At 37.4% G+C, this 18,476-nt stretch overlaps 1 protein-coding gene across 1 annotated transcript in view; it reads right to left on the reverse strand.

Moving 5' to 3' along the window:
- Window positions 1-543: 543 nt before the first annotated feature.
- TNFSF13B (TNF superfamily member 13b) overlaps window positions 544-18,476 on the reverse strand; it is a 40,755-nt gene continuing 22,822 nt past the window's right edge. The window contains exons 5-7 of the mRNA XM_089899384.1: window positions 5,323-5,435; window positions 5,085-5,235; window positions 544-1,955 (exon numbers count right to left, since the gene is read on the reverse strand). Coding sequence (XP_089755510.1) covers window positions 1,843-1,955; window positions 5,085-5,235; window positions 5,323-5,435 — 377 coding nt within the window. The 3' untranslated portion in view covers window positions 544-1,842. The remainder of the gene's footprint in view (window positions 1,956-5,084; window positions 5,236-5,322; window positions 5,436-18,476) is intronic.

Consider the following 18,476-nt stretch of genomic DNA (forward strand, 5'->3'; position numbering starts at 1 on the left):
GTGACCAAATCTTTTTGAAACATGTAAAATATTTATGACTTCAAATACTTTATATCATACCCTAACACATACTACTTTATCATGGTCAACAATTTATGCACCTAATTTTTTTTATCATTTTACTTAGTCTTTTTTTTAATTGAAGTATAGTTGATTTACAATATTGTGTTCATTTCTGTACGGCAAAGTGACTCAGTTATACACATATATACATTCTTTTCCATATTCTTTTCCATTATGGTTTATCACAGGATATTGACTATAGTTCCCTGCATGCACCTAATTTTTAAGACAACATTCAGTGTTATGGAGAGAAACCAAAAGATGACTAGTGTTAGACAAACAATCCAAAAATGAGGCAAAAGGCACTAACATTTTTTTATTTGGCAATCCACTTAGCAGCAACACTAAGAAAATCTCTGACTTCCTTCTATTATCGAAACTTCTACCTCACCTATCACTTCTTTTTTTATTACAATATTGAAGAACAGAATAAACTGCAAAGTGTATTTTATTTTAACCAAAAAGCCAAAACTATAGAAATCAGTTTTAAACAAAGTTTAATTTTAGGCACAAAATACAAATAATTTTTTTTTGAAAAAAATACCTTTAAAAATATTTTAATGTAAACTGGGGAAAACTAGTGTAGACCAGGGTCTATTTTTCCATCTGTTTAAACAATGAAGTAAACTGTTTAAACTGATGACATTTAAAAATATAAGCAAAACACATGACGTTATAAAAGATAAGTATTACAGCATTCTCAAAAATGAGTCTTTATAAAATGAAAATTAGGACAATGTCTTCTGGCATGTGATAATCTTTGGAACAAGCACATGGGATATAACATACTCAGGATGCCAAGAACTTTAATTAAACCTCAACTTCTGTAAAGCTAATAACATGAGTATTTTTTAAAGGCTGGGATATGTGAACTACAATACCAGCAGTTTAAAATAGAAGGATAGGAAATAAAGGGAAATGATATTACATTATTACAAATGTACTTATTAACTTCTATGGCAGATTTTATTTTTAGGTTAAAACACTTATAGTTATTTCTTTCAATTAATGCTTATATGCATGAATTGGAATTACCCTACATTAAAAGTTTCTGAAGTAACTGAAATTAGCTATAAAAAATACACCTAAGTGTAAACACATGAGAGAATTATTTCCCTCCTGTGAAAGATGTCCAGGAGTGTTCCAGCAGGTAATATATGATATTAGAGCTAAAAACTGCAAACTTGAAATAAAACTAAAAGACTTAAATAGTACCTATATCCTATTTTGAGTCCGATTGTTTAATGATATTTAAATTTAAACTTTTAGTTACTTTTTCATGTATGGAGTGCAAGATTTCTATACTTTTTTTTTCTTTTTTTTAGTTTCCTCAATATTAACTGAAAATGGAGAAAGGGTATTTAACATAAAAATAGAGGATAAATCCTCAGATTTCCCCCAAATGTCTTAATGTCCTACAGCCATGGGCACGGTTCCATAGCAAACAGTGGGATACCATTTTTGAAGAAATGATTACTGCCCCTTTGAATCCTGTGCTTCTTGCAAGGTAAGAAACTATGACTAAGGTGTTCAACATGGCATTATAGTGAAAAGTCTTTCTAGTTCTATTTTTCCTTAAACGGGCTCTAGTTCTTGTAATTCACATGACACCCTTTGGCTGTGGTTGTCTGTTAAATTTCCTGTTTTGGTCTAGTTTCAGCAAACCAGGCTATGGTAACTACCTATTTTTTTTTCCTTTTGGTATTTCCAGTTAAGTGTTTTCTCTTTAGAGGTACAAAGAAAGGGAGGAAAACAGCCACACCAAGGTGTGTAAGTAGGTCACAGAAGTTTCAGTGCACCGAAAAACGTGCCGTCTCCATCCCGGGATATTTTAGCATCTTCGCGTGGTATTGCCAGTTGGAGTTCATCTCCTTCCTCCAGCTTTGCTATGCCTGGAAAAGAATGATTTGCAAGAACTTTAAGCAGTTGTACACGGAAAGGAGGGGGAGGGGAGAACATTAAAGACAACTACTTTGTTTTGGAAAAAAATAGTAGGCATTCACCCTTCAAATTACACCAGTGGACTTCTAAACCAGTTATGATTTGCCTAAACACCCCCCCCCCAAAAAAAGTAAAAGAAATAAGCAGAAGGAGTTATAACAGACATAAATGGATGTATCACCTACTGTTCGTAAAATGGAGAATCTAAACAGGACTCAGACATCTAACTATAAGAAAAAAGTTTAGGAATTCATAGCACGTCCCTTGATGGAATGTTATATAGTTAAAAGTAGTTTTTGGACTTCCCTGGTGGCTCAGTGGTTGAGAGTCCGCCTGCCGATGCAGGGGACACGGGTTCGTGCCCTGGTCCGGGAAGATCCCACATGCCGCGGAGCGGCTGGGCCCGTGAGCCATGGCCGCTGAGCCTGCGCGTCCGGAGCCTGTGCTCCGCAACGGGAGAGGCCGCAACAGTGAGAGGCCCGCGTTCCGCAAAAAAAAAAAAAAAAAAAAAAAAATTGGTTTTGCTTCATTTTATTGACATGGGAATCTTTAAAAAATAATGTTAAATAAAAATACAAAAAAATGAGCACACCCACGTATATATACTGCATAGCCCTAAACATACTTTCAAATGTGCATATAAAATGCATAAATTATTTAAAAGTGAAAAACAAAACACTACTTATTCACAAAGCACATCTGCTAACATAGTCTTTCTCTAGAGTACAAACTACGGGATGAGAAGTCATTTGGAATACTTTTATAGCCCTCTATAATTTGTGTTTCCATACTTGTTTTTATAATCAAAAGCAACAAGGTAATTACCTTCTCAAAACTGATCAACTAATCTTCATTCATGCGCCTAATTTACAATAATGCAGCCTGTGATTCAGGAATACAAAACACAACTCAGGAACTACACTCAGTATACTATCAGGTCATTCTTGACATCATTTTAAAAGAAAAAGATAAAGAAAAAGAAAGAGGAGGAGGGGCAGAGAATAAAACCAACGAAATAACAAAGGAAATAGCATCTAAATTGTCAATACATTCAACTCACAATTTTAAAAGTAGTTGCATTGTTTCATTAACATGCCATGAAAATGTATTTACAGGAACACATCTACTTTAACCTCTATTCCACTGTCAAGCCAAAGCACCTGGGTGTCCTGCAGCACTAGCCAGTGGGTATTTATTTACGGAGCACCTCAGATATACCAGACACCTTCGTAGGCCCTCATAGGGCGGTGATCAGAATAACCAAAGAGTCTGTCTACAAGGACCTTGTTTTTTTGTTAATAGACCAAGACAGACAACAAACAAAAGAACATAGTTCTAGGTATTGTTAAGGGTAAAGTGTACACTTTTAGGATTGGCAAGGCATTTGATGACTACATTAAGTAGGAGGAAAAAAAAAAAGACTGAAGTTATTTGTTGAATGGATTAGTCATTATCATAGAGATTGAAGATAATCTAATAATTTGACAAAGGCTATAGATCACAGATCATTAATTAGCAGTAACTCTCCAAATAAGGTCTGTGTGAACCAACTACGTTTCAAAGTAGGTTCTATTTAAAATTGCAACACTGGGTTATTGGCTAGTTCAAGTCTTCCAGATTATAGCAATCAGCTCTAACTTTTTCTACAATAAACACATTCAATTTGTTAATGAAATAATAAGATTCAGCTTCGTTGGGCTCCTCAAATGGACCATTTTAATTTTTTCCAGATTATTATGGAAGCACTTTATACACGTATACACCAATGTGTAGCTTTTAATGGTTTTAAACAAATTCGTTCTAGACAGATAAAGACTGAAAACCTGAAATTTCCTAGAAAACACTTTTCGTAAATAATACTAAGCTACTAGCACTGAGAAATATCTTTAAGGTCAAATTAATTACTCTTAAAAAGTAAGGCACCTAGGAAATCTGGCTGAGAAAGTAACCATGAGGGGCTAATGATTAGAAAATTTGAAAAAGAGTGTGTTGTAAAGCTCTAAGTACTAATTAATGTAAATACATATAACAGACTGAAGTGACCTCACCATTTATAAATATTTTGCAACACTTTGCAACACCAAAATACTGGTTACCACTGGCTGCAGGGAAACATTTCTCTATGAAAATTAGGGAATTCCAATTTCATTAACTTCCTCATCACCCTGTCAAAGCTATTTATGGCTGTGGATCCAGGATGACAATTGTCTCCATTACTGGGAACTATTTTGCCTTCTCACTTGTTTCATCGTGCCTTTGTCAGTAAACGCCTTTGGAATATAGCGCTTCAAATCGCACAGCCCAGCTGCACCCCGTGTTCCACACTGCCATTCACGCTGTCTGGAAGGGAAGACATTCCTCGGGGTCCTGAATGGATTTGTCAAAATCACCAGAGAGAAATAAACGTGTCGAAGGCAATTTTTTTTTTTTCAAATACTGGCCTCGATTAATTTGAAATTACCCCAAGACAAGATGAAGGCTACGATGGTAGTTACAGCCCAAACAGACCTGCAATGAAGCAAGCCTGCCCTTTCCCTTTTCTGAGTTGAAACGCAGCCTCACTCCTACACTTTCACATCCCAAACGCATCCACCTGGTGTCCACTGACACCAGCAAAGCCACTGGGCCACTGGACCTGACCCTCAAACCAGCCAAAGGCACTTCTTCCGCAGGAGGTGAAGAAGAGATTCTGTGAGTCCCACTGGGGTCAGACTGGCTGGTTTAAACTAAGTTCTGTGCAGCCTAAGACAATGTGTGCTTCCTCTCTGTGCCTCAGACCCCACCTCCCTTCGACAGGGACGATTAAAGGAAGGGGCACAGGTAAAGTGCCTGGCACGTGCTTATCATTCTCGTATTATTCCAGCATTGTTATTACAGGTTGAAGAAAACACCGCTTACGATCGTTCTAGTGTGGATTGCTGTGAAGTTACTGCCCTTTCTAAATGTATATAAAAATAATAAACCTATTAATAATGATTTTGCCTCTATCAACACAGACTGGCTTATCATTCAAGATAGTAAGTACCGCACAGTATATTGAGGAATGTCTTTCTGTCTATGTATATAGAACTATTATTTACCAGCTGAGTAACAGGAATTATTGGGTAGTGTTTCAGGCATATTTTGAATACATCGGAACAAAGTCACCAGACTCAATTCGTCCCCAAAGACATGGACTTTTTTCCTCTGTATTAGGTGTCCCATGGCAAAGGTGTTATCGGTGTATAAAACCTGAGAAACAAACCAAAGAACTTTGTCAGAAGTCAGCACAAAATGGGAGGCACTGGACAGTGACAGCGGTATTAGGGTGGAACCTACCTGACCGTATATAAAGAAGTAACCCGTTTCTTTGACCAATATTTTATTCTCTTTTTCTTCTAGCGCTCTTCCTCTTTTAAAGCTGAGAAGCCACGGAACAAATGTGTAAGCTCCTACAATGAAGAGAATCATTTAGAAGAAAAAAAAACTGAGAAAAGCATTTCTTCACCTCCACTTAGCTGCTAAACTAAGTCTGAAACCTAGAGGAGAATTTCATCTTTTAAAAAAAGGGGAAAAGAAGAGAAATCACAATCCTCCACTGGTTTCTCAGCCATATTTACATACTCACCCAGGCAACTGTCAGATACAGGAACTTGAAAGCAAACACTTCATATGTAATGTCTGGGGTTTTGATTTCTTCTGTATTTCAGAATATTTTCAAAATATAGGCTGGACTGGATGGGACAGTTTGAGGCCAAAAACATGGACAAACTGTCTCTGAATAACACACCAAGAGAAATTTTTGGTTTTCCTTTGATTCTGTCGGGGAGGAAGAGATTTTCCTCTACCCTTCTTGGTTCTTCTGGCTGGTCTAAGAATTAAACTGACATGAGACAGATCAACAGGAGAAAATCACACAAAAGTTTAATAATATGCATACATGGGAGAGTCCCAGGAAGACTGAGTAACCCCCCAAAGTGGGCAAAACAAATGTCTGCTGGGCCACCAGAGACAGTGGGACACAGAGTGGACTCTGGTCGCTAAGCCCTACCAGAGTCTCCCTCGCTACCCTCGGCCCATATTCTTTGCAGACGTCTCTCAGGATGGCTCTGTTCTAGGAACAAGTCCTCTATCCAAATTCTTTTAGGCACTTAAGGGGAGAGGTAACAAGAAAAACTTCCCGAGTCTTCTTAAAAATAATCGCTAATAATAATCAGCCTAAATTAATCCTCATGTCAAAGAGACACATTTTGGGGCAGCAAATTTTGCTCCCCTCCAGTTCCCAGAGAGGAGGGAGTTTGTATGTGGAGAGTTTAGCAAAGAATATGGAGAGGAAGCCACCCTCTCCCCAACATGGCAATAAGACAGAGCTTAAGGAGAGGGAGAGAAATTACTGAGATGCAACCTCTCCTAGGAAATGGTCCAGGAACGTTGTGACAACCATCCGTAATGTTCAAGTTGAAGTGGTTTCTGTTCAATACACCAATTCTCCTCCACTATCCCTCAAACATCACTTGGGGAGTGGCAGGAGAGCCACGGTTCTCAAGAGTTGGATAAAGGGGCGGAGAGAAGACAGAGGCCAAAGAAATGCATGGGCAAAAGGGGTGCAGATGGCTGAGCCGGAATGCCCACTGAAAGAGTAAACACTGCTTTCCGGTGAATTCACAAGCTGAGGTCACTGGAGCTCCCACCGTCATGTTATGCATATAGTGGAGTAAGCAGTGGACCCTGAGGCTAGGGGCTAGGAAATCTGGGGTATAAATAAAATGGCAAAAAGTAAGGGAAAGAAGGTTAGGGAAATGGCAGTACAAGAAAAAAACAGTAAAATGAAACTGGGGTCATCTAAAATCATATAAAAAATGTTCCCATATAATTGGCAATGTTGGACCACATGTGTCCCCAAGCTTCACCTTGGTCATAACAAAAAGAGAAACAAAATCAATAATAAAATTCAGAAGTCTACAAGACGGTATGACAGAAGCTCAAGAAAAGAACAACCTGTCCTAGATTGAGAATAAAGGAAATGTTCCCCTGCGGATTTTCCTAAGGCGGCGCCCTAGGGTGCAATAGTTGACGATGCTTTCATGTTCATAAACACAATTTCTAAGTGGGCATGCCCGCTTCAATGGTGCCCCCAAGGCAAAACCATCCTACTTGAACTTTCCCCAAATAGGATTCTCAAGGGAAGAATACAAAAGAAGAACCACATATTTTCTGAATATTTCTGAGGAATTAAGAACCTGAGTGGTCAAACAAAGCCACTATACTGTGAATTCAAGTTACAATGAAACAATTCCTTAAGGCAGCCCTCCAGGATCACATGCCACAGACAGAGGGAGGGAGCTGAGAGGGAGGGGTGGGTGGAGAGAGGAGAGAGGAAGCAGCAGGAGGGGACCCCACAGATCTCCACTCCCCTCCTGTGCTCCCCTGAATGGCTCCATCTCTCAGGAGGAGTGAATGCTCCCCCCGACACACGAGGCAGGTCTGATTCCCCCAATCTGCTGTCCACAAAGACGGTCTCTGAGAAACCATTTCCTTAAATGAAAACTCTCCAGTGCCACACACTGGGTAATGACAGTCCATGAATAAAGATCTCCTCATTTACAAAAACAGAGGTAATCTCATCATCACCTGTTTTTATAAAATATTATTTCGGTGAAAAGATTATAATGACGTAGTTTTAAGTTCTGTTTAAATAAAGATCACGTGCCCAAAGCATTCTTTAAGGTAGAGTTCTGAAAACATGAGGGAACATTAATATCATGGTTGTTATTATTGTAAAATGTAAGCTGATGACCTGAACGTGATTGTTTTCATGGAAGTGATACTTATTTGGTACTCTGACCACAAAGGGCTTTCCTTCCCCTTCAAAACTATACACATCATAGACTCTAATTTCTCTGAGCTTGGGGATTGTTTCTGTTTGGTTCCCTGCTGTTTCCCCAGGGCCTAAAATGATACCTGGCCCACAGCAGATGCAGCAAAAATTTACTGAGTTAACTAATTCAACTTTAAACATAAAATAATTCAAAATGGTGGGGTGCTAGGCAATTAGTCACTAGCATTTGATTGTTTTTTAAAAGCATTGTATTACCTGGTTTCTGAAACTCTTGGAAATGAAACACCCTCCACTATAGAGGTAATATGAACTCTTGAAGTAAAACACGTATTTCTAAAACTGCTTGTTTATATTCTGACTAGAGATATTGAGTAAAAAAATTTTTTTGCCATACCTGAAATTGATCCTCTATTTCTTTACACAATACTTATATCTATAAAATTAGCCAGGTCTTACCAAATTCCACTGCTGTATTGTCATAATAGAAAGAAAAACAAGTAGTTATTAGGTTTATATTCTTATTTACTCTTTTGCTTTCGGCATTTCATCATACCTCGCTGGAAATATTCTTATTAAAGAGAGAGAGAGTATACATTTACTTGTCTTTATATACTGTCTATGTTTCTCCTCCCAACCCCAGCCTCACACATGCACGTGCGCGCGCACACACACACACACACACACACACACACACACACGGATTACACTCCATTAGGCCAAGGCAATGACTATGCTGTAGTCACAGCTGGAAACTCAGACGCCAAGAATGGAGCCTAGCACACAGTATGCATTCAATCAATATGCACTGCTCCATGAATTTTTAATTTAAGAAAACAGACTGAACAATTAATTACAAGCTAAAGGAATTGTAAACTTAAGCATAAATGTTATAATATGTTTCTACATCTTAAAATTCACTTAGGTTTCTTTGCCTGCTAGTTAGGCCGCAGATAGATGCTAATAAGAAAATATGTACTAAATGACTGTTCTGTAGGACGCTTATCTAAGCTAGTGTGAATCACCCCTTATAGTATCTAGGAATTTGGAAAGGAAAAATTTCAATGACCACAGATTCTTACAGCTTCTCCTCATACACAGAAAAGCACTAAAGTCATTAAATTCAGAGTCTATTCTTTGTGATTAGCAGTAATCTTTTGATGTTCAACTAAACATTCTTTTCCAGAAAAAAAAAAAAAATTAGATGTATCCAGGTTCCTCCCTTGCCTTTTTGGAACCTTTCTCAGAGCTATCTGAGAGGCTGTCTCCCGGGCTATAGTCCTCAATAAGACACTGAATGAACTCCAACTCATAGATCTTATATTGTGTGTTTTTATTTCAGTCAGTGGAGGTAAATTCTAGGAGTATTAATGCTTAATTTTGCTAGTCAACAGCTAAAAATACTGATATATCTTGGTATATAAAGTGTGAACTTCCCAGCTCCACTCAGCTTTAAATACTTGATGTATTTAAATGTTTCGGAAAACTTAATAAATTACTGTGTACATTAATATGTGAAATTAAATAAAAATAATGCCAGTATTTAAATGTAAAAATAATTTACATGTATTTCTGAAAATGCCTGCTTTTGAAAGAGTAGACCTTTCCTGTACTGATATATATGAAAGACTTGTAGATAAATTTTAGGACAAGAAATTTTTATAGGAAAATCAGATCTATTTCATTAATATTTGTTTTCTATTCTATTTTATGAATAGGAAATTTCCTCCCACATATTTATACCTCCAGTGTTATTTCCCTCAGTAATTGAATATAGACGCTCCCGAGAGCAGCTGTCAATCACAGCTATCACATTTGCTTACTGTTCCTGATTTTCTATTTTATTATCTTAAAACTCCTGGAAATAGTTTTAAGGGAGAAGATACTAATAATATTTTTTGAAGATAGATTAAGTAAACCAATTTAAGAAATAGGGATTTTTTAAAAAGAAATAGGGATTTTTTTTTTTATTGAACAAATATAGTTTAGCAGTGAAATCCACGTAATCATATGCCTGATTCTGTAGATGAGGCAGGACTAGAAAAATCAAAAGGAACAGAAGCCAGACAGGCAGAGCCATGCAGGCTGAGCTACCAGAAGGGCAGTGAGAAGCCCTGTAGGGGCTGTGAGCAGTGGGGGAAAATGACTATATCTGTGTTTTAGAAACATCTCTATGTGGTTACCAGGTAAGAAATGCGCAAAACGGGAGGCCAGGAAACCAGCCAAGGTGAGAGACGATGGTGGTTTATACTAGGACGGTGAAATGAAAATGAAGAAAAACAGATTCGTTCAAATTAAATATATGAGGAATCACCGATAAAGTTTTGAGATTAATGTACTGACTTCGAGGAAGCTGTCAAGAATGACACCCAGAATTCCAGACTGAACAGCTGAAGACATGGTCAGCACTTACTGAAATAGGAGACACTGGAAAAAGACCAGACTTGGGGAAAAGTTCTAAAGAGTTCATGCTGATATGCCACCAAGATACTCAGGAAAAGATGTTAAGTAGACAGAGGTATATATAGGCTTGGATCTCGGAAAAGTCATCTGGGCTAAAGATCTACATTTAAGCCATCACACGTGCATGTTAAGTGACAACACATGAGGATTTAGGAATGCCAAAGAAATAAGAACGAAGACAATGGGACTGTGTCAGAGGTCTGAAAAACATCAATACTGAAGAAATTTAAGAATAATTTGCAAAGAAGTTTAAAAAGCAGTGGCCAAAAAAGCTAGGAACATGGTTGGAGAAACAAACCAAGAAAAGCACGTGTTTCAAAAAGAGGGAAATCATCAAGTGTCAAATTCTACTGTGAGATTAAATCTCATCATTGCCGCTGTGAAATAATTATGTTGAAAAACAGAATAAACGAGAGACTTCCACTATCAATGATTGTGGAAATCACATCTCTCCTTTATTACCTCCTGTAAATCCCATGAAAGAAACATAGATGTGTGTTCTCCAAAATAACTGCAAGGGATGCCCAAAGCAACTGAGATCACACTGAAGCTGAGCTTATATAAAAGTGAAGAGAAGAAGCAAAGGAAATAGTCAATGGCCTGGAACAGCAAAGTTCACATAGAGTCACAGCAAAATCAACTCACTAAAGGTGACGAGGCCCGCACACACACACACAGAAGTCTACAAACAAACAAACAGGAAATGTCAATGTTAGCTAAAAGAATTTGGGAAATTAGGGGGGGAAAGTGCTCACTTAAATGAAAGTAAAAGTTTCAGAAGGGAAAATAGGTTTCACACAAAACAAAATGAGATGGAAATTTAAAAAAGAGTTAAGAATTTGAGAAAAATTGTAAAACTATAGAATATAAAAGATAGGTAATGAATTACCAGCATATACATAATTGGAACCCAGAGAGACAAAACAAAAACAACAAAAAGTCAAGCAGAACAACCACGTAGAGCTACTGCAGAATTAAAAGACCCATTATGTGTCAGAGAAAGTTGATTCAGAGTTTTATTAGTTTCTTACTGCAGCTGTAACAAATTACCACCAACTTAGTGGCTTAACACAACACACATTTATTATCTCCCGTTTGAAACATCAGAAGTCTCACTGGGCAAAAATCAAGGTGTTGGCAAGTTGTGTTCTTTCTGGACGCTGGAATGTCCATCCCTTGCCTTTTCCAGCTTCTACAGTCTGCCTGCTTTCCTGGGCTTGTGGCCCTTCCTCTCCCCAGACAGCAATCACATCATTCTGAACTCTGTTTTCATCGCCACATAACCTTCTCCGACTCTGACCCTGCTAACTCTCTCATACAAGGACCTTTGTGATTATACTGGGACCACACGGATAATCCAGGATAATATGCCCAAATTCCTTATCTTAATCACATCTTCCAAGTCCCTTTTGCCAGGTGAGGTAATAAACTCACAGGTTTCAGGGATTACAGTATGGACATGTCTGAGGAAATATTTTTCTACCCACCACAATAGTCTACCTTCAGATATATAATAAAATAAGTACTGAAATCTTAAGGTAAATATATACTTCTTTGTGTAACTAGGCAAGATAGTCAAGCCACTTATGAGAAGGAATTTTCTCTTACTTTAGTTTTCTTCAAAGTGCATATAATGCCAAAGGCAAAAGACAGTGGAGAAATTCCTACAAGCTACCCAGGTAAAGAAAGGGTAAACTGAGGATTTCATACCCAGGCATCTGTCCTTAAAGTATAAAAACTACAAGGAAACAGCTTTATTAATGCAAACGCTAAGAGAGCATTGTTCTCCTGTGGCGATTTTGAATAAACTAGTAGAAAACAAAATTCAGGAAACTAAGATATGAATGAGGAAACCATAGCAAAAGGACTTGCAATGGGTATTGAATATATTTACTGTAAAAACACATAAAGAGGATGGTTTGATGATAAAGAATAGAACAGTTTTATGCCATGACAATGTAGAGATTATATAACTAGCAAATACTGAGAAGTAGTGGAGAAAAAAATGTTGACAGTAAATTCATCAGCTGCCTCATTTGTAACAGCTGTGGCTCAAAGGATATAAAGTTGAGAGATCAAGTAATAGAAATATAAACATTGTAACAGTGTGTAGATAAGCATTAAGAAATGTAACACCACTATCCAAAAAATGGATGGTGGAGGACAGGAATGATAGAGAAAATAAAGAAAAATCATATTTAATTTTATTACAGACCAGAGTAGACAATCAATATATATTATCTAAAGATATAATTATAGATGTCAGAGTAACATCATGAAAAATGACAGAGTACAAAGCTCAAAAATAAGTCCCTTTGTGGAGGCAAGGCTATACAATGGAGAAAAGACAGTCCCTTCAATAAGTGGTGCTGGGAAAACTGGACAGCTACATGTAAAAGAATGAAATTACAACACTCCCTAACACCATACACAAAAATAAACTCAAGATGGATTAGAGACCTAAATGTAAGACCGGACACTATAAAACTCTTAGAGGAAAACATAGGAAGAACACTCTCTGACATAAATCACAGCAAGATCTTTTTGGATCCACCTCCTAGAGTAATGGAAATAAAAACAAAAATAAACAAATGGGACCTAATGAAACTTCAAAGCTTTGGCATAGCAAAGGAAACCATAAACAAGACGAAAAGACAACCCTCAGAATGGGAGAAAATATTTGCAAATGAATCAACAAAGGATTAATCTCCAAAATTTACAAGCAGCTCATGCAGCTCCATATCAAAAAAAACAAACAACTCAATCCAAAAATGGGCAGAAGACCTAAATAGACATTTTCCCAAAAAAGACATACAGATGGCCAAGAAGCACATGAAAAGCTGCACAACATCACTAATTATTAGAGAAATGCAAATCAAAACTACAATGAGGTATCACCTCACACCAGTTAGAATGGGAATCATCAGAAAATCTACAAACAACAAATGCTGGAGAGGGTGTGGAGAAAAGGGAACCGTCTTGCACTGTTGGTGGGAATGTAAATTGATACAGCCACTATGGAGAACAGTATGGAGGTTTCTTAAAAAACTAAAAATAGAATTACCATGTGACCCAGCAATCCCACTACTGGGCATATACCCAGAGAAAACCATAATTCAAAAAGACACATGCACCCCAATGTTCACTGCAGCAATATTTACAATAGCCAGGTCATGGAAGCAACCTAAATGCCCATCGACAGACGAATGGATAAAGAAGATGTGGTACATATATACAATGGAATATTACTCAGCCATAAAAAGGAACGAAACTGGGTCATTTGTAGAGACGTGGATGGACCTAAAGAGTGTCATACAGAGTGAAGTAAGTCAGAAAGAGGAAAACAAATATTGTATATTAACACATATATGTGGAACCTAGAAAAATGGTACAGATGAACTGGTTTGAAGGGCAGAAATTGAGACACAGACGTAGAGAACAAACGTATGGACACCAAGGGGGGAAGTGGCATCGGGGGTGGTAGTGGTGTGATGAATTGGGAGATTGGGATTGACATATATACGCTAATATGTATAAAATGGATAACTAATAAGAACCTGCTGTATAAAAAAATAAAATAAAATTCAAAAATCAAAAAAAGAGAAAGAAAAAGAAAAGTCCCTTTGCTAAGGCAGCAATTAAACTTGCAAGAACTTATAGAATCCATGTTTTTGGATATATGAAATCTAGTAAAAAACTTACAGAAACCAAGGGAGTGTTTAATGAAACAAAAGGTGTAAATTTCAGTAAGAAAGTATTGTGGTATTTCTGCTTACTCATGTACCACCCCTCATTCTCCAACTTAGTGGCAGCCATGGAGATGGTGGCCTGAGTTCCAGTTGGTGTCTTGCTGATGCCAGGAAGTGCAATACTCACTTTGTTCTCAAAACATTGTGACTCTGGATTTTGACCTGCCTGGAGTTTCCATTTAGATGGGAGCAGCTCCTCAGGCTGGTGTCAGTCAAAAGCTTTACAGAAATACACTACCTGTAGCCACCTGTAACAAGGAGCAGTGGACAGGGCAAGCAGCAGGCTGACAAAAAGCCTGAGAAGGATGAGGCTAAGGAGGAAGATACTTCAAGGAATAAGGGCTTTGAAGGGTTACCACATACACCAAGGAATCTGCAGTGGGTTGTGCATGACCAGAGCAGGATGCATGTTCAGAAAACACCTGAAAGAACCCTAAGCTAACATCTCTAGTCGATCTTTGCTCTTTGCTCAAGCAGGATGGGAAGTCTAAGGCACAGTTGCTGGTAGCCTAGCTAAACGTGGAAGGAGTGCCCCAGCCCAGAGATAATCTGCTCAGAAAAAAGGGAGTTTGGTTTTTGTTGTTGGTGGTGGTTTGGGTTTTGTTTCCTGGCATTAAAGTAAATCTCTATCAGGATTAGGATTGGAGATAAAAGAATCCCCAACAGGATTACTGCAGAGATAACAGAAAAAAGACTTCAGTGACCACACAGAACAAGGAGTACAGTTTATTTTTTGAAAAAATATTTTGGAAAATTCAATAAACAAATGGACAACTGCAGCCCACAACAATCAACAACAGCAAACCCTGGGGATGGGATTTCCAGAGTTACCACACTGTAATATTCAAATTGTCCAATTTACAAAGAAAAATATAAAGCATACAAACAAACAGAAAATTATGGACCATTCACAGGGAAAAAAATTGGCAGAAACCATTCCTGAGGAAGCCCAGATATTGGACTTACTAGACAAAGATATTACATATTTTAAATATGTTTAAAGAGCTAAAGGATACCATGGACAGAGAACTTAAGAAAACTGGGAGAAAAGTGTATGAACAAATAGACACTACCAGTTAAGAGATAAAAATTATTGTAAAAGGAACCAAACTCTTTCTTTAAAAAGAACTTGTGGAGCCAAAAATTAAAATAGCTGAAATAAAATTCTTACTGGAGAGGTTACACAGCAGACTTCACCAGGCAGAAGATGGAATCGGCAAACTTGAATATAGGACAATTGAAATTATCTAGTCTGAGTAGAAGAAACAAAAAGGAATAAAAGGAAGTGAAAAGAGCATAAAGGACCCATAGGACACTCTCCTTCAGACTAATATATGCATTATAGGAGTCCCAGAAGGAGAAGAGAAAAAGGCAGAAAGAATATTTGAAAAAATAATGGCCAAACTCTTCCCAACTTTGTAGAAAGAATGAATCTACATATCCACAAAGCTGAATGAATTTCAAGGAGAATAAACTTAAAGAGATCCATACCAAGATGCATTATAGCTAGCAGCTGAAAGACAAAGGCAAGCACAGAATTTCGAAAGTAGCAAGAGAAAAGCAATTCCTCAAGTACAAGGGATGCTCCATAAGATCAACAGCTGTTTTCTTACTTGAAACTATGTAATCAAAAGGTAGTGGGATGACACATATTTAAGGTTCTGAATGAGGAATTATGCCAGTTAGATGGTAGAGCAGGGAGACTTACCTCTCATCCCTCCACAGAAATGCTGATTTAACAATAATATTGTTATCAAAATACCGTGAAGAGACATTCAGGATCCAACTAAGAAGCAGAAGCAGCCTAGAGGAGCACAAACTGAGAAGCAGTCATATTTATACAGGTAAGAAAAGCAATTTCAATTTACTCACATCAGTCCCTCCTCCAGACAGGCTTAGCTCCACCCCAAGAAGACTGCCTCAGCCCATGATTCTCGCATGGAGGGATGGTGAGGTTGGATTGTGCACAAGGCCTCAGGGCCTCCTAGGGTACCTTCTGAGGAACTGGTTTCTATCTTGCCTCATACTGAGCACTGAACAACCAAAGATCTTGGTCCCTTGAGACAGTTAGAAACAAAAAAGGGGAGTGCATCCCCTTATAGTCAGAAATTTTTTGTCATGATTGTGGAAAAGCAGAGAACTGATACTTTACCTCAGGAGGGAAGGAAGGACGCAAAGGGGCTTTGCTCCCAGCCTTAGAGTGACTAACACTGAGCACTGCTGACAGTGAAAGTGTATCCCAGTCAAAATCAGTCCAAGAAGATGGGGAGAAGTAGCTGCTTCTTCAAATGCACAGACAACAAAGCAAATCTACAAGGAATATGAGGAATCGAGAAAACACAACACAAAGGAAGAAAAAAAATCTCCAGTAAACAACCTGAGAGAAATGGCTATAATGAGTTGTAAATCACTTTTAGCTCTAGTAAATATAAAAGTTAAAAGACAAAAGTATTTTTTAAAATAGAATTATGACTACAATAATGTGTTAATACATACACAAGATAAGCAGATGTAAGTTGTCACATTAACGAGCTAAAGTGTAGGGGAGGGAGAAGTAAAAGTGCAGTTCTGGGATAAGATCAAAGTTAAGTTGTTATTAGCTTAAAGTAGACTATTATCACTAGGTTGTTTTATGTAAACCCCATGGTCAGCAGAAATAAAAACCTGTAGTAGATACAAAAAATGTAAAGAGAATCAAAGCATACCGCTACAAAAAATAATCAGAGAACACAGAGAAAGACATTAAGAGAGGAAGAAAGGAACAAATGAACTGTGAAACAGCCAGAAAACAATTAACAAAAGGGAAATAATAAGTCTTCATTATCAATAATTACTTTAAATGTAAATGGATTAAATTCCCCAGTCAAAACACACAGAGTGGCTGAATGGATTGGAAAGAACAAAATCCAATCATATGTTGCCTACAATAGACTCACTGTAGCTTTAAGGACACACATAGACTGAAAGTGAAGGGTTGGAAAACAATATTCCATTCAAATGGTAAACAAGAAAGAAGAAGTGGCTTTTCTTAAATCAGACAAAATAGATTTTAAGTCAAAACCTGTCACATGAGACAAAGAGGGTCATTATGTAATGATAAATGGATCAATTCATCAAGGGGATATAACAAATATAAATATATATGCACTCAACAGTGGAGCTCCTAAATATGTAAAACAAATATTAACAGATCTGAAAGAAGAAATAGACAGCAATACAACAACAATAGGATAATTCAGTACCCCATTTTCAACAATGGATAGATCACCCAAAAGAAAATCAGTAAGGATATAGCATACTTGAACAACCCTACAGACTAAACGAACTTAACAGATATATAGAGAACATTCTAGCCTACTGTGTAGCAAAATATACATTCTTAAGTGCACAAGGAAAATTCTCTTAGATGAAATGTTAGGACACAAAATAAGTCTTAACAAATTAAAGAAGACTGAAATCATATCAAGCATCTTTTCCAACTAAAATGGTATGAAACCAGAAATCAGTAACAGGAGAAAATTTGAAAAACTCACAAATATGTGGAAATTAAACAATACACTCCTGAACAACCAGGGAGTCAAAAAAGAAATCAAAAGGTAAATCAAAAAATATCTTAAGACAAATAAAAATGAAAACACAACATACCAAAACTTACAGGATGCAGTAAAGCAGTACTGCTGCAATGTCCACACACACTAACATTTACACGTTCAAGGTTTACTGGCATCACAACGCATCAGCCCAAATGGCAAAGCACCCAGATAAGCACCCAGATCTTCCAAGGAGGATCAATGTAGAGCAGCCACCACGCCAGGAAGATCACAACACTCTGTGAAATTCAAGCTCACAATGGAGGAGCAGCTGCATTTTTTTTTGCATGATTTATAGCATTTTTGGTTTTGGCCAAATGTGTAAAACAAACCTTTTCCAAGTTATATTTTTTAATTGGTCCTTAGGGTCTTCTTCTGGCTCTATTTTAATTCTTAGGGAACAATTTGCTACCTAATAAAAGTTGCAAACATATGACTTTGGAAAATGCAGAACAATAAATAATAAGAGAATTTCAAATAGTTTATTATTTGGGTTACATTTAGGATAATTGAAGTCACATAGAAAAATATAGATGAAAGGTAGCGTTCCCAGGAATCATTGCAAAGGCCAATCCAAATTCATTATCTTTCTTGTGTCTCCACTCCTGGCCCCCAGCTTAACTTCCTGACACTTCTGAACTCCCCCTTGTGGTTCACAACCCAAATATTCCCTTGCCCCCCGCCTGCTTTATTTTTCTCCATACCATTTAATTTTATCATTCTACATTTTACTCGTTCATTTGTTTGCTTTTCTGTTTTCCCTTCATGAGAAGGTAAATTCCATAAAAATGAGGACCTATATATATGTTTCACTGCTGAGCCCCAATACCCACACAGTAACTGGAACATTGTATG

This window comes from Delphinapterus leucas, chromosome 18 (assembly GCF_059928025.1).
Source record: "Delphinapterus leucas isolate spDelLeu-1000000601 "Yukka" chromosome 18, BTC_Dleu_Yukka2, whole genome shotgun sequence".
NCBI lineage: Eukaryota > Metazoa > Chordata > Mammalia > Artiodactyla > Monodontidae > Delphinapterus > Delphinapterus leucas.